This window comes from Passer montanus, unplaced genomic scaffold, assembly GCF_014805655.1.
Source record: "Passer montanus isolate IOZ18808 unplaced genomic scaffold, ASM1480565v1 scaffold38, whole genome shotgun sequence".
Taxonomy (NCBI): Eukaryota; Metazoa; Chordata; class Aves; order Passeriformes; family Passeridae; genus Passer; species Passer montanus.
Genome location: NW_024368596.1, coordinates 6,923,590 through 6,942,363, shown reverse-complemented (window position 1 = coordinate 6,942,363; position 18,774 = coordinate 6,923,590). Strand labels below are relative to the sequence as shown.

At 50.4% G+C, this 18,774-nt stretch overlaps 4 protein-coding genes and 1 non-coding gene across 6 annotated transcripts; 2 read left to right on the top strand and 3 right to left on the bottom strand.

Annotated features, from left to right (window-relative positions):
- Positions 1-3,006: 3,006 nt before the first annotated feature.
- On the top strand, positions 3,007-5,054 carry SOWAHD (sosondowah ankyrin repeat domain family member D). Its single transcript, XM_039717506.1, has one exon. It carries the CDS (start codon positions 3,162-3,164, stop codon positions 4,170-4,172), a length of 1,011 nt encoding a protein of 336 aa, XP_039573440.1. The 5' UTR covers positions 3,007-3,161; the 3' UTR covers positions 4,173-5,054.
- A 3,458-nt stretch (positions 5,055-8,512) lies between these two features.
- On the bottom strand, positions 8,513-11,221 carry RPL39 (ribosomal protein L39). The gene is made up of 3 exons (XM_039717267.1): positions 11,154-11,221; positions 10,018-10,278; positions 8,513-8,815 (listed from the first exon to the last, which is right to left on the bottom strand). The coding sequence occupies exons 1-3, from the start codon at positions 11,219-11,221 to the stop codon at positions 8,767-8,769; spliced, it is 378 nt and encodes a 125-aa protein (XP_039573201.1). The 3' UTR covers positions 8,513-8,766.
- LOC120506278 lies at positions 8,937-9,068 on the bottom strand. Its single transcript, XR_005628474.1, has one exon. It is a non-coding gene; the product is annotated as a small nucleolar RNA SNORA69 (small nucleolar RNA).
- UPF3B (UPF3B regulator of nonsense mediated mRNA decay) lies at positions 10,322-17,869 on the bottom strand. Of its 2 annotated transcripts, XM_039717460.1 has the most exons (10): positions 17,449-17,869; positions 17,227-17,333; positions 17,008-17,114; positions 15,930-16,028; positions 15,472-15,582; positions 14,766-14,809; positions 14,003-14,191; positions 13,354-13,505; positions 12,252-12,564; positions 10,322-11,416 (listed from the first exon to the last, which is right to left on the bottom strand). In XM_039717460.1, exons 1-10 carry the CDS (start codon positions 17,839-17,841, stop codon positions 11,270-11,272), a joined length of 1,662 nt encoding a protein of 553 aa, XP_039573394.1. In that variant the 5' UTR covers positions 17,842-17,869; the 3' UTR covers positions 10,322-11,269. The 2 variants fall into 2 exon arrangements, with proteins under 2 accessions (XP_039573394.1, XP_039573395.1); XM_039717461.1 differs by lacking the exon at positions 10,322-11,416 and having other exon boundaries at positions 12,395-12,566.
- NDUFA1 (NADH:ubiquinone oxidoreductase subunit A1) lies at positions 17,724-18,756 on the top strand. The gene is made up of 3 exons (XM_039717462.1): positions 17,724-18,142; positions 18,295-18,384; positions 18,659-18,756. Exons 1-3 carry the CDS (start codon positions 18,041-18,043, stop codon positions 18,677-18,679), a joined length of 213 nt encoding a protein of 70 aa, XP_039573396.1. The 5' UTR covers positions 17,724-18,040; the 3' UTR covers positions 18,680-18,756.
- The last annotated feature ends 18 nt before the right edge of the window (positions 18,757-18,774 follow it).

Here is an 18,774-nt window from a genome sequence, read left to right as displayed (position 1 = left end):
AACGCAGGGGTGGCTCAACTCCCTGTGCCTCTCTTCTGGATAATTCTCCGCAGACACACGGGGATCCTGTGCCTCGCTAGGCAGGCGGGCGAGCCGGGCAGTGGCCCGTGGCACTACGGGGACCCCGGGGACAAAGCGCAGCGGGGACACGGTGCTGGCGTCTGGCTGCCACGGCGGTGCCACACTGGAGAGCTCCCTTTCCGCACCACGAACACGGGCTGAGGCTTTCCTGGGCAGGAGAGCAGCACCCCGGGGAGGCAGGGATGCCACAGCCGTGCCCTGCCCGCCGCGGGGCCCCCAGAGCGAGGTGAGGGATGCACGGCCGGGCCTCCCCAGCGCGGCAGCTCCGGCCGGGCCGGCGGGCAGCCCAAGGTCGCCGCGCCGGGCTGCAGCGGGGGCCACCACAACATCCTCCAGCCCAGGTAAGCCCAGCTCCCCTCGGGTCGGCCCCCAAAGCCCGACCGTCCTGGGGCTGCCGCCGCTCCGAGCCGAGTCTCGCAGCCCGCGGGAGGCCCCAGGCCGGTGTCCTCGCAGCCCGCCCGGCGCCCCCAGAACCGGCCCCGCCGCCGCGGCCGTGCCCGNNNCCCGCGGGCTGTCCCGCCGCCTCCGCGGCACGCGGCCCCTCGGCCCTGCCCGCTCCCAGCGCGGGGAGGGGTTCCCCGCCGCCTGCTCCTCAGGGAGGCCCCGGGGGCCCCGTCCCGGTGCCCTGCGGCCCCTGCCGTCAGGTCACACGGGCCGGGCCGGGGCCGAGCCGTGCAGCGCCGAGGCTGGGCTGGGTTCACGGTCTGGGTCCGTGCAGGTCCCCCGGGCTGTGCAGATGAGCTGCTGTTTCAGGCGGAATGTCCTGGGCTTGCCCTGTCCGGGCCCGCCCGGGCGCCCGGCTGAGGGCGGCTGTGCCCGGTGTGCTCCGCCGGCACCTCCGCTGCCCCCGGCTGCCCGCACAGCCGCCGCTTCCAGGCTGTAGCTGGTGCCGCTTGGGTTTCCCTTCGTTCGATGGCAGCACAAGCACCAAACGAGGCTGAGGCAGAGGAAACTCAGTCCTTCCCCAAAGTAACTTTCCTGGCCCCTGGACTCGTAGGTGAAGTCCCCAAGGTTGTCACCCTGGTTTTATTGTGGTCAGAGCTCACCTGTGTCCAGTCCCTAATGCAGGCATGACCTCGGTGGCCCTAAATGGGAGGCTTGCTTTGCACCATTAATGCCTTCATTCCCCAAGAGCAGCTCCTTATTTCCTTTCTTGTTTTGCCCAGATGCCACCCAAGTGTTCACCAGGATCTCATGGCTGTGTGGTTCAAGTTCTCTGCCTCCCTGAGCCCACAGAAGCCACCAAAACCCAGTGACAAAATCAGGCAGCTCCAGAAAGGGAACAAGGGGACAATTATGCTTTCACCACCAGTTGTTTGGGGTTTGAGATTATGCCAGCTCCCCACACATCCCAGAAAAACTGGTCCAAGTGGTTGGAAAAAGGCAAGGGCCCTCAAGGCTGACAACCAGCTCAGGGCAAGTCAGAGCAGGGCTAAAGCTTAGGGAAGGCAAAGAAAAAGGCTTCAAGGGGTTGTTGTGGCTTTTAGCTGCCTGACCAGCTGCAAAACCACCTGGTGACAGTTCAGCCACGGGTGTCAGAGCAGTCATGGATAAGAAACTTCTGGAGAGAAAGAGGACTGGGAGCTTTTGGGGCAGAAGAATTAGTCCTGATTTCTAACAAAATTAGGGTACAGACTACTGGTGGCTGCAGCTGCCAGCAACGCCACAGATAGACTGTGCTACAGAGGGGATCACAGCAAGAGAGGAAGGCCAAATTCCCTGTGGGATGCAACACTGAGTGGCAAGGAGCCAAACAGTGTCCCAGGCTGGGCTTCCCTTCCATCAGAGAAACCCACCAGCCACTGGAACGTGGCCTCCTGGGGCAGTACCTGGGCCTTCCTGAGCACAGCATCGAGGAGGAGCATTGGGGGCTGTTCCAGGGGGGCTGTAAGGCAATCGCTCAGTGACACAGCCTTGGCGTGCTGCTGGGATCAGAGGAAGTGTTCTGGGACCAGAGTCATGGATTTACACACGCCAGACAATGTAACAGGGTCTGACCCTGCCAAGGATGCTGGGTTCAAGTGAGTGTTTCCAGTGAGTCTTTTGTTAGTTCTTTGGTTACAGCTCAAGCTGGTGCTTCCAGAGAGGAACCCGTACCCCAGTTCACACCTCTCAGTTACACCCTGACACTCATCCCCCGTCCAAGTCAATCACTCAGTTCTGGTTGGCATATCTTGATTTCTTGCTGGGTTTCACTGCAGCTGGGCTGGCTGCCTCCTGATGTTACTTTATTCCCCTGGGATAGTCTCCTTGGCCCTTATCATCTCCATTCTGCTCGCATCTGCTGAATTCCAAGCGTGCTTTGTTAGCAGTTTATGTTTGGCCAGCTCTTACGGCCTTAAGGCTTTGGCTACTTCAGGTGCTGAGCAGAGCCAGCAGTGCCAAACCAGGCTGTTCAGGCGGGAGGATACAGTTCATCAATCTCTGCTGGAGCACTGTGCAGCACTGCTGTCAGCACGTCAGCACCGAGCTGCTCGGGACCCCCTGCCTGCGTCTGGTCCTGCCGTTCTGCACCCTCCCTGTATTCCCGCATGTTCCCTGGATCGCCACACTTTTACCGTGTTTGCACGCTTTCCCTGTATTCCCGCACATTCCCTGTATTCCCACACTTTCCCTGCATTCCCACACTTTCACTGTATTCCCGCATACTCCCTGTATTCCCATGCTTTCCCTGTATTCCCGCACATTCCCTGTATTCCTGCACATTCCCTGTATTCCCACACATTCCCTGTATTCCCGCACTCTCCCTGTATTCCCACACATTCCCTGTATCCCCGCACTCTCCCTGTATTCCCATACCCTCCCTGTATCCCCGCACTCTCCCCGTGTTCCCGCGGGCTCCGCGGGCCCGGCCGCGCTCGCCGTGTGTGTGCCGGCTCGGAGCGCAGAGCCGGCCGGGGCAGAGCCCGCCGCAGCCACGGCCACAGCGTGACCAAAGGTCAGCCGCGCCGCCCGGTTCCGCCGTGCCCTGCCGCCGGGCGGGCTCGGTTCCTCCTTCGCCTGGGGCGGCAGGGGAAGCGCGGTGAGCGCAGCAGCGTGAGCTGTGCCCTGCTGGGGACAGCCCTGCGACAGGCAGCGCCATGGCCCGGCGGGAGCGGGAGCGGAGCGAGGCGCAGCAGAAGCTGGCTGGCATCTCCCGGCCCTTCTCCTTCCTGGATGCCGCCCAGCCCCGAGCGGGCGGCCCGGCCCGCGGCTCCCACCTCTGGCCTGCCACCCTGGGCAGCAGGGAGCGCTTCCACACGCTGCAGAAGATGGACGCCAACAAAAGCATCAACTGGGGCAGGCACAGCCTGGGGAGCTGGGGCAGGACGTCGGGCAGGTTCTCCGGTAGCCCCAGCAGTACCCGGAGGAGGGAGCTGAAGGAAATCCTCCTGCAGAGCAACAGCCCTGGCAGCACCATGCGGTTTGCCACTGCCCAGAAGACATCCAGCAGCAGCAGTCTCCCTGCAGGGCTGCACCACGAGCAGAAGCCTGAGCAGAGCCCTGATCTGCTGCCGCTTGTCCTCGACCCCCTGGAGCACGCCTGGCTGCTGACGGTGGCCGAGGGTGATGCGGACAGCATCATCAAGCTGCTGGACCTGGATCCCAGCCTGCTGACCAGGAGAGACTTTGTGACAGGCTTCACCGCTCTCCACTGGCTTGCCAAGCACGGCCACCATGAGAGCTTCATCCAGGTCATCTCCCATGCCCAGAAGAAAGGCTACCCTGTCAACATGAACATCCCCACAGCCAGCGGCGGGCTCACCCCTTTGCACCTGGCTGCCTTGCAGGGACACGAGGTGCTCATCAAGGTGCTGGTGGGAGCTTATGGGGCAGACACCACCTGCAGGGATCACAACGGGCGCAAGGCTTGGCAGTACCTGCCAGCAGACACCTCCAGGGACCTCAAGGAGCTGGCAGGGGCCTTGGAGGAGGACTTGGTCCAGCTGCACTCTCACAACACCAACAACAACTGTAAGTCATCCGGAGAGGCTGGGGCAGGGCAGGACTCTGTGGACTCTGGGGCTGAGGGAAAAGCCCAGCACTCCTGGGGCCTGTCGACCCTGCGAGGCTTTGTTAGACAGGCCTTTGCTTTCTTCCAGGAGCGCTGAAGCTCCTGGCTCCATTCACCGCTTAACCCATGCTGGATAGCAGCTGGAAAAGCCTGCAGGGACCTGGGAACTTGGCTACTCAAAATCCTGGCCAAGTGAGGGACCATGGCCACCCTGGGTCTTGTGGTCTTTTGGGGCTGTTCCAGTGTGTGTGTGTGGAGCACCATGGCCATTGGGAGCAGTACCTTGGGACAGCCCTTCCAAAAAACTGCCTGTCTGCAGAGGGGGTTGTGCCCCCTGCCCCCGTGGATGGGGACTCCTTGCTGCATCCCAGCAGATCGCCATGGTTGGGGCTCAAGTGTCAGCTCTGCTGTGGGGAGCTGCTCCAACCCCCTGCGTGCCCACAGGAGGATGCTGACCCACCACGTGTGGATCTCATGCTGCAAACGCCTTCCAGCTCCCCGAGATCTCCTGATCTCTGCCGTATGCACCTTCTCTGGGCTGATGTTTGTTTATGACAGCTGATTATAAAGCTGATTCTCAGTAGAGTAAGAACTAAGGGCCCTGCTTGTCAGAAAAGTCCAGGCCAAGAGAAGCCTTTCTGAATGCAAAACAACTCACACTGGCAGTCCTTCCCTTGAGATCCCCATCCCAGGAAGCCTGAAATGCTCAGTCTCATTAGGAATGGGGGCCAGAGCAAAGGAAGGACACAAGGGGGGCAGCACGTGGTGGCTCCTGTGGGGATTAGAGTTCAGCAACAGCTCTGGAAAGATGATTCATTCTCAGAAACTGTGGAAAAGGTATGTGAAGGCTGTGAGATAATTTTTATTGCTACTGAGGTCATGCTCAAAAATGAAACTGATGAACATTGGTGCAGCAGCATAACAGTGTGTGTATGTCTCAGTCACTGCATTAAAAGGGCAAAGCCTCTGCTCACCTGTTTGTGTTTTGTTCACCAAGTGGAGTTCTGCCCTGATGATTTCAACTTGCTTTTTACATTCTCAAAGACCAGTACTGCTTCAAAATATCTTCAGAAAAACAACAGCCCCTTCCTGTTTCTCATCAGCATGAGCTATGTGAAGGCTGTGAGATAATTTTTATTGCTACTGAGGTCATGCTCAAAAATGAAACTGATGAACATTGGTGCAGCAGCATAACAGTGTGTGTATGTCTCAGTCACTGCATTAAAAGGGCAAAGCCTCTGCTCACCTGTTTGTGTTTTGTTCACCAAGTGGAGTTCTGCCCTGATGATTTCAACTTGCTTTTTACATTCTCAAAGACCAGTACTGCTTCAAAAAATATCTTCAGAAAAATAACAGCCCCTTCCTCTTTCTCATCAGCATGAGACTATTCCTACACCCTGAAATAGCAGTCCCGTTTGAGAAGTGATTCTCAGACAGGAACTGGGGAGTTTCTGTTCCCCAGGGCAGCCCTTGCAGGGACAACTCCTTTAGGAGGGCAGTTGTGGTTTTCTGTCCAGCTGCCTTTCAGGGGGCCTGCAGGGGTGACTGAGGGACTCACGGTGATCTGGCCTGCCTACACAAGTTCATTTGCATCTTGATGCAGAAAGATACACAAAGACACACAGGTAACTTCCTCTGGGGAACTAGAGCTGGGGGGTTTCACAGATCCTGAGCAAACTCCAGTTATATTCAGACTGCTTGGACACCAAATAACCCAGTCTGCAGTAATGACACGTGGAAGAGCAGCCTCCACATGAGTGCACAGAGATCCAGTGACTGGATAATGCCCAGTCCAGGTGCCTGGGTGGATATATAGATGTGTCTGGACATCGTTTTAATCCCTAAGGACAGCAGCAGATACATACAAAACACACTAGAACTAGATTTAATGTCTGATCTTCAGCAGTCTTGTAATGCTTTAGCTCTAATAGATTGAAGATGTTGGCAATGCAGTTCCTGGAGCTGCTGTGGCCACGTCCGTGCCATGGGAGAGCAGGCTGGCTCCTCACAAGTCTGCTCATGCCAGCACAAACTCCATGAACAGAACTGGTGTGAAGTTCACTTCCCCAAAGTGCTGTTGATAAGACAGGACTGACAAAATATTCATTTTACCTATTAGTCTTTTGTCACCTTTTTATAGGGGTCAGGGAAGGGGCACACAGGATGGCTCTTACATCCTCCTCTGAGTAAGGCACAGGGTAAACAGTGGAATTGAGAATTTCCTTGAAGGAGCCATTTCCTTGGCAATAGTACCTGTGGCTTAGTCATGCTCCACCCGGAAACATGGACTTAAATGTTCCACTTGAAAGTAAAATTTGACTGACAAATGTTGCACCTAAATATGAGAAAATGATTTTCAGTTATTACCTCCTCTTGAGAGATAACCAAAACCCTCTAGAGATAGCTTTTGCCCTCATCTTTTGGTCGTGGGTTTGACCCAGTATTCTGGGCAGAGACAAATTAGGTGGGGACTTCAGAGCAGAACCAGAAGTCTGCTTCTCTAGATGTGTCACAACATCCTCACCATGTCACCCCCTGCCCTGGGCGGGTCCCTTTCCACTGAGCAAAAGTAAAGATTTCCTTCCAGTGACCCACCCCTTTGTCTCACTTGGTTCATTTTCATACCTACAGAAAGGCAGTGGATTTGGATACAGAGACATGTTTAGAAAAATATTCCTCAAGTACACAATCAGCTCTAACTTTGCTTTTCACTCAGAAAACAAAACATATCCACAAAAATCAATGGACTAGAGTATCCAAATGTTTTTCTTTTCTTTAAAGCTTCTGTTGATGTCTCAGTTATTATGTGTTAGCCCAGTTCTGCAGAGATTCCTGATCCCCTCTCACTGGGAGAAAGCAAAGAGAGCTGTCACAGACAACAGAAAACATTCAAACCCAGAAGTATTTGTTTGGTTTAGGTTTTGCAGAGGATTGAGTTTAATCCAAGTTTAATTAGTACTAAATTTACTTTGTGTTATCCCTTAATGTCCAGCTTAAAAAGCAGATTCAGTCAAATAGGGAAAATAATACAAGGAGTTATTTTCCAAAACAGTTCCTTAGTAGAAGCTACTTCCATCTAATAAAAATATTAGTCATGATAGTAACAGGGAGACTTTCTAATAAATGGTAATAAATTGTCCAATCTGTTGCTCAGGAAAGTTTTCCTACAAATGCCATGGAAAAAACTGTCTCTTTCCATTCTCAAGTCCATAAAATTGCTGTTTTCCTCCTCAGCCAGATCCCCATAGACACAATTATAGAGAAACTCTATGAGCAGCTTTGCCTGCCAGCAGTGATGGGGAGAGGCTAGAGGAGGTAAGCTGGATGCCAAGGCAGAACTCCAGTCCTCAGCAGTGCTGTTATTTCCTGAACACTCCCTCCAGAGTGCAGAAGAGCTTTAGAAATCATTGAGCTCAAAGTGGCTGCAGCACGCGAGGCTCTGTTCAAACACCTCTGGCAATGCTGTTTGCTGCTTTCCTGCTGCAGTGACTTACTGATGATGAGTCCAGACTCTAACCAGACAGGATAAGGAGCTGGAGGATACCTCTGAAGTATCCTGAAGCTGGTACAAATCCCAGCCTTGCTCACCCTGGCTTACAGAACCTCAGCACACCTTAGGAAGGAGAGCTCATGACCTGAGTGAGATGTGTTTCTTAGCATTTACCTGTTTGGCACATGCTGTACCCAGCGTTATTTGCTCTGAGTTGCAATACAAAGGAGATAAATCTATTTACCTCCAGTGTGAAAAGCAGCAACACAGAAGGTCTGGCAGCCTGATCAGGAAGCTGCCTCTCAGGAACAGACCCATGACCTGAGGCTGAGCCCAGGAATGAAGCAGCACCCGGGCAGCCCTGTGTCAGGATGGGCTTGGCCACAGCCCAGAAGAGGCTCACTCCAGCAGGGATTTCCTGCTGACCAGAGCTGGGAACAGAAAGGACTGGGTGCAGAGCCACAGCTCCTCCTCCACCTCCCTGCAGTGAACTGATTTCACAGGCCCCAGCAGAGAACACAGCACAGGGGAGCTGGAGTGCCAGAGTGCCCAGAGACCCTTAATCCCCTTTTCCCTCCCCCCTTTTTTAAATAGCTGCAAACTCTCCCTTTGAGCTCCATCTTAAAATTTCTACCTGTCTGCTGAGAATGTTTTATACTAAGGTGCACTTGTGGTTGGTGTTGATTTATCAAACCAACACAGAATCCCCACCAAAACTCATGGTATTTAACATTATAGGGAGTACACAGACATTATGCACTGCACTCCACAGTACTGCATTCTGTAAGAGATTTTCTTCAGGTCTGATTTTGAGGGGTTTTTTTTTAATTGGTACTTTGCTCCTGAAGGTTTATAGTCTGAAAAGGAAGACAGAGACTACTCTACCTGAGAAGAGCTGCCAAGGTGCAATCCCATCATATACATATGAAATAATTTTCAAAACAAGAGTCATTCAGGTCCATATTTATTAGAGAGCCTGTGCAGTTTCAATGCTCACGGTGATGCCTGAGAGAACACTAACAGAACACAGTCTCCATGTTTCAGATACAAAGGTTTTCCCAGATAACATCAACATCCCAGAGCAGCTTATAAAAACCCCACACTGGGGACTGTGCTCCAGCACCACAGAAGGAGTGACTCGAGGGTGTTAACGATCTGACACACAAAGACCAGTGTTCATTAGAGCTCCTGGGACAGTCTCTCACAAGCCCAGTTTGGTCCTCCTCCAGTGTCTCCTTTTGGAGTTGTACCTAAGACAGAAGCAGAGTGAATTAGCAACATGTACACACACATTTGTTAAACATGAAAGCAGAACAGCACGTGGAAAGTCTCTTCCATGAAAGCACATTAATTTGTGAGCATGTTAAGAACAAATGTCCATGTTAAGAACAAATGCTTTCACCACGGTGTGGGTGAAAGCACAGACAGTGTTAACAGAGTTGCTCTCAGCAGGAAAATGGCAGCACTCCCACAGAAGGAAGCGCTGCAATTGCAGCCTGCTTTAACACAAAGCTTGGACAGAACCCATGGCCCAGCTACCCAAGTGTCAGGAGACCAGAATCCATGACTTGTCCTAGGGTCAAGCATTTCAGAGTACTGCAATTCATCTGAAACAGAACCCAGTTATGACCTGGCACGTGGAACACAAGGATCCAGCTGAGTGCAAGAACCACTGATCCTACAAACAAGGTGGGAGCAGCTACAGGAACAGAACCCAGCAGTGTTGTGCTGGGTCACTGCCTGAGCCAGCCAATGCTGCTGTTGCTCTCCTCACTGCTTAGGACAAAGAGAGAAGAGGCAGTTCTGTTGCCTTAAAAAGCCCAGATGAAGGAGTGTATGAGATAAAAAACTACGGTGCAGTTTTCAGCCAGAGGGCTTGGACAGGCACGGCCCTGTGCACTCCCCATGTGCACCCATTGTGTCACAGCACTCAGCATCTCCCTAAGCACAATGCTCGAGAAACACAACAGGAAAGCAAGGAACTATGAGAAGAATTAATTCTACAGCCAGGTGCCAAGCATCTCATACTATCAATCTGACTTCCCATACATCCAAGTCCTTTGCTTCCTTTGCTCCCTGAATCTCAGAGCACCCATGCTCAGGAACCATTCCTTGAAAAGCTAAGAGAGAAGACAGGCATTGGGAAGGGGAACGTCAGGAACAGAGAACAAAATCTGGAATAAATCATCCACACGTACAGTTCAGGTTTTCACTTTACATGTACCACTGCTAAACGTTGTGGACACTTGCAGAGCACGGATGCAAAACCACTACAGAAAAAACGGCACGGAAGCCTCGCTGCCCTGCCATCCCCGCACGGCCCGCAGGGCACAAGGCTGCGCTGCGGCGGCACAAACGGCACCAGCGCCGCCGCGGCCCGTACCGCCGCACCGGGCCCGCACCGCCGCACCGGGCCCGCAGCTCCTCACAGCGCACCGGCCGAGCTCGCTACCTGATCTTATTGCCGGTTTTCATGCGAATCCACTGCGGGATGGGCCGGTTCTGCTTCTGCTTCTTGGCGAGGAAGCGTTTGATCTTGAACGTCTTGTGCGACGACTGCAAGAGAGCGCAGCGGTCAGTGCCTCCCCCGCCCCGGCACGGCCCCGCCAGGCCGCGGCCCGCCGGGAACGCCGCGCCCGGCTCCCTCCCGCGTCCCGGCGATGGCGGCGGCCGAGGCGGCGGAAAAGGGGCGGGGCGGTGGGCGCAGCGCCCCCTGGCGGCCCGGCGGCCCCGCGCAGCAGGAACGGCGGCGGGGAGCGAGTTTGTGCGAGTTTATTGGGTTTAGTACAAAAAACAGCTATGGCTAAAGTTCGCTAGCTTGGGAGGGCCTGCTACTGGCGGAGTCTCGTTCTGGGCTGTAAAACAATGCTTCAAGTTATGAGGGAAGAGGAAGCAGTTCCGACAGGGCAGGAGGTCAGAAACATTTCAGACTTGAGTGAAGGGAAGATGCTGGAAAAGAACAGGATGCCCAAACCAGCTACATTTGATTAAAAATAAGCATTTCAATGTAGGGAGACTTTACATGAGAATTTATCAAGTCATATTCAACTATTAAGCCAGCTTATTCATACACTCCAACTTAAGTTACTTTATCCAGAGAACCACTGAAGATGACGGTCTCTCCCTCCCTAACACGGTCACAGCACTGCCAGATGTTCTGCTCCCTGTGTGCCAAAAGGCTCCTATCCACTGGCACCTCAACAGCCCCAGCCTGTGTATCTGGCTCAGTGTGAGACTGACACACTTCATCTTTCACTGCCTCATGCAGGAGCACCACACAACACAGCAACACCTGTGTGAACTCCAGGCAACTCCAAGCTTGCTCTGCTTAAGTGCATCCAACACTGGCTCTAATTGCCTTAGAGTAGAGCTCTGGCTTTTGATCCAGGTGTCATTCCCTCCTGACCACAACTGGTTTATTATCAAACTTAAGGCCATAAAGTCTTTCAATTTCACAAAGATTCTCTTCTCTGCTGTAGTTAGATGCTGGGAAAATAAGTTCAAATAACTGAAAATATTACAATGAGAACACATTTCAAATTTGGAAACTACAACTGAGGTTCTTTAACCAGAAACATCCAACAGCACAATGCCCCCTTTTCTTCCTTTGTTCCTTTTTCGCTCCGAAGGCACTTCTGGATTGCGTAGTAGTACATGCTCTTTGGCTGCACAGACAGTCAGAACACATAAGGCTGCCACATCAGTCACTCCTCTTCCTTCGTGTGACTGGTCTCACCCTCTTGTTTCTTATCCACTGCCTGATCTGGGGGCTTTGCAGCACTGTCTTCATACTGACACAATCTGCTCCGGCTTCGCGCTCCGGGCTGGTACAGCTGCATTGCTGGGCGATCCTGAAATAAACCACAACTGTTTAGAGTCTTTCATAACTCCCTGCTCTCAGGGTTATTATGGCATCATTTCTATGGTATTAGAAATGGCTCAAATTCAAACTTTTCAGGCTATGTTCAATTATTCCACAGTGGTGGCAAAGTAACTTCAATTGTCCCAAATCAAGGCTGTCTCTGTTATAAAGCAACATCCCTGTTCAAACCACAATGAACACTGCTCATAGTTGAGGTTATTTGCAACGAGTTTCCTGTTGAATTCAGCTCACATCCTCTCAGAAGAGAGGCCAACTTCAAAGTTTCAAAACCTTGAGTTTGTTTCATTTGTACCTGACAATGCCTTAAGCGATACAGAAAACAGGCACACAGATAGTGCAAAACCACATTTTGTAGAGTACATAAAATTACACTCAAGACATTATTTCTTGAGCCTAGAGCACGTGTCATATTCTGCAAGTTGCAGTTTCCTATTTTAAGGAACCTGTTTAATCACACTCCCACACTGAGATGCATTTCCAGGCATCATAAGATCAGCAGACACAAAGAGATTACTGATACTCTACCAACACCTTAAAGAGACAGCCTATGGGACAAGTCAGCAAATAAAAAGGATCAGTGTCTTACAATTTAACCCATGTTTTCTTGGATTAGTTCTTACACAGTGACAAAAAATACCACTGTTAAGCTAATTTTAGTGGAAATTTCTAGCAATGGCAGAGTTTGTTGCACAACAGGGAGAAGTTTCAACAGAGAAACCACATGGTTCTCTCCTTGAAGTGCTTTTATCCTAAAAACCATAGATCCCTGTGAATCAACACATGAATTTAAACAAATCCAGCACCTTGTTTCTGATACGATCCCTCTTAATTGTATCCTCTTTTTTATCGTCTTTGGTTACTTTCTCAGATTTGTCCATGCTGCTGGTAAAGTCTGTAAGATCACTTTTCTTTCCCTTTTCTCTGAGCAAGTCTCTCTCCTTTTTCACATCTTCCTCTTTTCTTCTAAAAACCTTCTCTTTCTCATAGCGCTCTTTCTGCCTCCGACGCTCCTCTTCTTGGCGTCTCAGCTTCTCTCTCTGTGCTCTCTCATATTCTCTGTCTCTGTCAAAATCTCTATCTCGGTCCCTGTAGTCCTTTACACACTCATCTTCTGATCTGTATGAAAACAAAACTGAAAATTAAGCTCAAAAGATTCATCAAACAGAGCTGGGAGATCAATGTAATAGTGGTGTAAATGTGCAATAGGAAGATGACACACTGGCAGGTACTAGGGAGCTCTTGGGAGGCTGTGACAGCCCAAGTCATGCATGGCAGCCAGAGAGGACACTGACCACTAGAGCTTCCCAGCCTCCTACTGGCATAGCTGGCTGAGTCTCTTCTGGCTTTGAAAAAAAAAAACATCTGAGTTTGTCTGCCTTATCTGTATTTCTCACATGGCAGAACTGAACCTCAAACAGATCACGGAGCTGTTGAGAATTACATTTCCACTTTGACTTTTTATGAGACTGTCTCACATGGCAGAACTGAACCTCAAACAGATCACGGAGCTGTTGAGAATTACATTTTCCACTTTGACTTTTTACAAGACTTAGAGGGACTGGTAACTGGAGAACACCTCTCCTCTTGCCATGGTCATAATAACTGCAAGGACAGTGCTAACAGCCTGCTGCATTCACCTAGATATGGGCTTCCTTAGTGGAGTTCCTATAATGAGTTGTAAAAATATTAAAATCTGTCCACTAATGAAGAATTTCCAGGTAATTCACAGAGCTTTCTGTAATCATGGGGATGTGCACTGGCACAGAGAACACAGCTCATGCCTTATATGAGAAAAAGCATTTGAAAGGAATTTCAAAACATGGTCATGGCAGAGCAGCCTAAGCCTCAGTACAATCAGGAAACAAGTTATAGATACATATATATTTATAGCAAGTACTAGAATACTTTTTTGCCTTCTCTTCTTTTGTCTCCCCATCAGATCGTTTGGCAGATGCACTACTCGCATTTTTTTCCTCCCTCAGAGTCTCTCTTTCCAGTTTCTTGGATTTTTCTTTTCTCTCCAAGTCTTTTTCATCTTTTTCAGGCTTCTTAAGTAGCTACAAAGAAAACAGAAGTCTCAACTAAAAAGCTCACTCTAACACATATTGTCTGGCACAACACCGAAATTGCATCAAAGGAACCAGAGTCCAGTAAGAAGTAAACATTAAAGAAACATTACTGCAAATCACAGTATTTCTAGAAGCTGGAGTGTATGAGTAAGCTTATAATTCACACAGCAGACTAGGGTTTTTCTCCTAAACCAGGCTGTTTTAGAAAGCTTAAAAATAGTCTCCATTCCATAGTGAATTCACAATCCTGTTTACCGCAGCACGTACAACAGTCACATGACAAAAACTTTAAATATTACTATGAAACATTACAGCATGTAAACCTTTACAATGCCTACTACTGAATATTACAAAAAAAATTGGTCATTTACTAACACCAAACTCCTATGATTCTTTACACAATACTCAAAGTACATTTTGAGACTGATATACAAATAATAGGGGAAAGGGAGTGTAACAGTTTATAATAAAGAACTGTTCTAGACCTTAATCTTTGGTTCTTCTTTTGATCTGTCTCTTTCTTTTTCTGGGCATCTGTCTACTTTCTTCAATTTTTCTGCTTCTTTTCTCTTCCTTCTCTCCTCTTCTTTCCATTTTCTTCTTTCTTCTTCTCTTTGTCTTTTTCTTTCTAATTCTCTCCTCCTTCTCTCCTCTCTTTTTTCTTCTCTCAGTCTCTGTGTATGTAAAAACAAAGAGAAAGTGTCTCTCCACACCAGAAAACATCTCTTTAAGCTCAAAGCTGCCTCTACTATAAAATAAAAAAAAGTCCTGTCATCTCTGTTGTTGTAAACACAAACAGCAGTTGTGAACCCGTTGTAGCAGTATTTATTTTACTTATAAGCCTTAATTTGTACTGTCTTAGAAAACTCAAATACATCACTGGCCTCAGCCTCTACCATTCAAATTTTAATTAAATTTGCCCCACTTCTGACTATCTCCATTGCAAGAAGTTAAAATAACATTATGTGCCAGGAGAAAGATCATCTACAAGGACCTCAGCCATACTGCACTAAAAATGGAAGCACTAAATGGAAACTGTTTTGTCAGTGCAAAAAGAGGCGTTTTGCTGTGACCAGATGTACACAAAGCACCACCAATCCAACACTCTACTCCTTTAAAATATATGAACCAGAAGCTGATAGTTTGGGTCAAAAGCTCCTTCTTCAAAAGGAAGGGCAGAAATATATCAACATACAATGAGCAAACTGTACTTGCAAACAACAAGAAAATTCTGGAGGTAAGTCTTACCTGTTTGTTTTTCAAGAAGTTCAATAAAGGAGTAGTCTTTTTAGCTGGAGAATAGATAAAAACAAATGTAAGTATCTTGACTTACCCAATACTGCAAAACCTACAACAGAGCTCTATATGAAGCAGCTTTACACATTCCTCTGCCTGTCATACAGCAACACAGCAGTGAAACAAATATTCCAAACCTATCTCCAAACAGTGGCAACTATTAGGATTCTATAAACTTCTTTAGGATATTAATAGGATATCCATTACACCTATCTCTACATTCAGTCTGCATTACGCTTTTCCCAGACACTCTCATTTTTAAAGAGACCCCTGTAAGATACTTAAAAAGAACAGCCTGGTCATTTTATGGTGGTATTTCACCCAACAACACTACCTCTAAACTTGTGCCTGCACGGAACATCACTGATCACAGCACTGTGCATTAAACACCACTGCATGTCACTGAAATGCAGCCACTCCACGGCCTGGTCTGGCTAACAAACATCTGCAACTGGAAGGAACTTTGTCATCTAAAACCTACACCTACAGAAGAATTTAGAGCATGGGAACAAAACAAAACACACAATAATATTAGCCTAAATGTTTAACAAATAGTACAAAAGAATTCAGTCTCCTCCAGGCTGAGCTTCAAATTACAAAACATATTTGTTTCTTTGTGATCTAGGAAAATATAACTATAGTACACACATTTCCATACCTATTAGCTCTTTGTTTCTTGCCTCTATTTCCTCCAACAAAGTTTCAGGAGTGGAGGTTAATTTTTCATCATCTGCACTGTAACTTTCCAAAAACTTCTTGTATTCTGGATCTGCACAGAAGAGAAGGGAAAAAAGGGGGGGAAACAAGAAGAGATACTGTAGCATGAAAAGTGTCTGCATCATGCACTGCTCAGTTACATTCACTGAAGCTGGGTTGGTTATATGCCACCTTTTCATAAGCTAGCAGCTCTCAAATGAGCTGCTTTACTATGTTTGTCTGGGACAATCATGTTTAATAGATTCCTAGCTGACAAAGCAGTGCTCATAAACTCCACATACAATTAAGCAAACATCCTGTTGGTGGAACTACAGTGTCACAGTACAAACATTACATTCAAATTACTGCTACGAGTTTCAAGTCTACACATGCAAAAAACAAACTAGCTCTCTGTTATACCATCTTCAATAGTTCCAGTTTTGGCATCCTTTTTCTTGCTCTTCTTTTTTGCAGCTTTTTGGAAAGGTGCAAACTCAACTATGGCAGCATATTCCTGACCTGTTAAGAGAAAAAACATACATTAAAATAAAGATGAAACAGATGTAAAATAGATTATATTTCCCATAGCTAAAGCAGAAAGGTAAGCCTCACAAGAAATATGCAACACTAGAAGGGACTACTTACACAGCATTAAAAAAATATTGTATTTGGAAACCATTTAATAAAAAAAACCACTCTACAGATAGCAGAATTCATGACCTTAACACTCTCACAATACTAACAAACCAGCAAATTCACAGGCTGACAAGAAGGACATATTAGATTTAAGACTGCCCATGACTGTCAGTTCTGCCACCTCAGTGGCACCACACCACGTAAGGGCCTCATCCTACAGGCCCTGTGTTCATTGTGCAAGAAAGAATATTTTAAATTAATGTAAATCTCAACTTCCAACAAAACATGGTAGAATGCAAAGCATGCAAGCACGCTTTAAAGCTTTATCTTCTGACAAGAGCACCACATTTATAGCTGCACAAACCAGCAAATTCACAGGCTGACAAGAAGGACATATTAGATTTAAGACTGCCCATGACTGTCAGTTCTGCCACCTCAGTGGCACCACACCATGCAAGGGCCTCATCCTACAGACGCTGTGTTCATTGTGCAAGAAAGAATATTTTAAATTAATGCAACTGAGGCAAATCTCAACTTCCAACAAAACATGGTAGAATGCAGAGCATGACAAGCAGGCTTTAAAGCTTTATCTTCTGACGAGAACACCACATTTATAGCTGCAGAAATCCAGCTGGGTATGGCAAACACAGAGTGCTGTTACACTGCAAACCAGCTCATTTAAAGGACTTAGATGTTACTGGATCTATATATGTACATATTTCTAGAGGTATTGGAACTGTTTTTGAGGCACTAAACCCACACAAGTCAGACGTGGCTGCTCACATCTACCCCTCCAAAATCAGCCAGCACACAGCACAGCCAGCAGGGAAGCAGCAACACCCATCGCGTGCCGTTCACTGACCTTTGTGATCCACAAAAACGTAGCCGTCGAAGCGATCCCTGAAGAGGACTATGTCTTCCTGGTTCTTGAAGTTGATGTAGGCTCTCGAGAACATGTGCGGGTACAAGCTGCAGAGACACAAACCGAGAGCGCCGGGCTGACGAGGCGGCGGCGCCGCTGGGGCCGGGCTGGCGGCAGCGGCGGCTCCCGGGAACGCCCGGACCGGCCCGGCGGCCGTACCTGGAGTCGTTCGCGAAGAACTCGAAGTAGTCGTGCTCGGGCAGAGGCTGCAGGTGCTCCTCCAGCTGCTCCTTGGTCAGGCTGGGCGGCAGCCGGCGGATCACCACCTGCGGCACGGCAGGAGCGGCGCTCAGCGCGGGGCGGCGCCGGGCACGGGGCATCACCGAGCCGCCCGGCCCGGGGGGAGCCCCGTTACCGGGCACGGCGGCGCGCAGGCCCCACCTTGCTGAGCGTCTCCTTCTTGTCCTTGGGCCGCTCCAGGCGATCGAGCTCGGCGGCGCCGGCTCTGCCGTCCGTGCCGGCGGCGGGGCCCGAGCCTGGTGCCGCGGCCAGCAGAACGCCGGGCCCGGCGGAGGCGCCGCGCCGCTCCTTGGGCCTGGCGTTCTCCTTGTCCTCCTTCATCCCGATCCCGATCCCGATCCTGACTCCGGGCCCGGGCTGCGCCGCGCGCACCCAACGACCGCCGCCTCTCGCGAGACTGCGCCTTAAAGGCGCCGCTGCCTCCGCCGGACTACCATTCCCAGCGTGCACCGCGCCCGCCACCGCTGATCCCGGTGGGGTCAGCGACCGGGACCGGGAGCGGTGGCGGGCGAGCTGGGACACGGACGCGGACATGGCACGGTCTCATTTCCTGCCAGGGACTGTTCCCCGGCGGCGCTGTCGCTCCCGCTGCCCGCCCGGGCCCGCTAGGCTGTGAGGGGCGCGGGGCAGGCCGGGAAGGGCGCGGGGCAGGCCGGGAGTGCCCGGCACTGGGCGCGGGGGCAGCGACACCGACACCGACAGCAGCACCGGCACCGGCACCGGCAGCGGCGGGATGTGGTACGAGATCCTGCCCGGCATGGCCATCATGGGCGTCTGCCTCAGCATCCCCGGCATGGCCACCGTCTTCATGCACCGTTTGTGTCACGGCGGCAAGGTCAGCGCGGGGCGGGGGCAGGTCCCGGGGTCCGCGCCCTGAGGCTCCGCGTCCCCGCCGGGGCCGCCCTGATCCCCGGTGCCCCGCATCCCTCTGGGGTCCCCGCCTTCCCTCGGGAGCCCCAGGCCTAACAGGCCGTGCTGTGCCCGCAGGAGAAGAGGATCGCCCGCTATCCCTACGAGTGGACCCTGCTGGAAAGGGACCGGCGGCTGTCGGGTGTCAACAAGCACTACGTGTCCAAGGCAGGTCGGGGGCGCTGGGCAGGTTCCGCCGGGGGAAGCGGGACCCAGGGGCTGCTCCCCCCTCCCCGGGCCCGGGCGTGGCCGCTGAGGTGGGCACTGGCCGCTCTTGTCGGATCTGACTCGGTGCCTGCCTCTGGGGATGTGCATTTTAATTTTGTTCTAATTAAGACCTGGGTAATTAAATGCAGTTTGAAAATCTGCATTTTCAGATATGCTGTGTTGCACATTAGTAGCAAGAATGACACAAATATAGCTGTTGTTTTTTCTTTTGCAGGGTCTGGAGAACATAAACTAAGGTGTCGACGCTTTGAAAAATTCATGTATCTATAGAAAATGGTTTCAATAAAGCTATACATGTGTTTGGCCCTTGTATTTGTGTTGTTGTGGTGG

Excerpts from the sequence above, each read along its gene's own strand:
- SOWAHD (XM_039717506.1), top strand. The coding sequence starts at position 3,162 with ATGGCCCGGCGGGAGCGGGAGCGGAGCGAGGCGCAGCAGAAGCTGGCT.
- NDUFA1 (XM_039717462.1), top strand. The coding sequence starts at position 18,041 with ATGTGGTACGAGATCCTGCCCGGCATGGCCATCATGGGCGTCTGCCTC. Across the intron at positions 18,143-18,294 it reads GTTTGTGTCACGGCGGCAAG|GAGAAGAGGATCGCCCGCTA; the intron begins GTCAGCGCGGGG and ends CTGTGCCCGCAG. Across the intron at positions 18,385-18,658 it reads ACAAGCACTACGTGTCCAAG|GGTCTGGAGAACATAAACTA; the intron begins GCAGGTCGGGGG and ends TTTCTTTTGCAG.
- RPL39 (XM_039717267.1), bottom strand. The coding sequence starts at position 11,221 with ATGTACTACTACGCAATCCAGAAGTGCCTTCGGAGCGAAAAAGGAACA. Across the intron at positions 10,279-11,153 it reads AAGGAAGAAAAGGGGGCATT|GGGGCGCTGCGCCCACCGCC; the intron begins GTGCTGTTGGAT and ends CCGGGCCGCCAG. Across the intron at positions 8,816-10,017 it reads AAAACCGGCAATAAGATCAG|GTACAACTCCAAAAGGAGAC; the intron begins GTAGCGAGCTCG and ends CTTCTGTCTTAG.
- UPF3B (XM_039717460.1), bottom strand. The coding sequence starts at position 17,841 with ATGTCCGCGTCCGTGTCCCAGCTCGCCCGCCACCGCTCCCGGTCCCGG. Across the intron at positions 16,029-17,007 it reads CGTTTTTGTGGATCACAAAG|GTCAGGAATATGCTGCCATA; the intron begins GTCAGTGAACGG and ends TTCTCTTAACAG. Across the intron at positions 14,810-15,471 it reads AAGAAACAAAGAGCTAATAG|CTAAAAAGACTACTCCTTTA; the intron begins GTATGGAAATGT and ends TCTATTCTCCAG.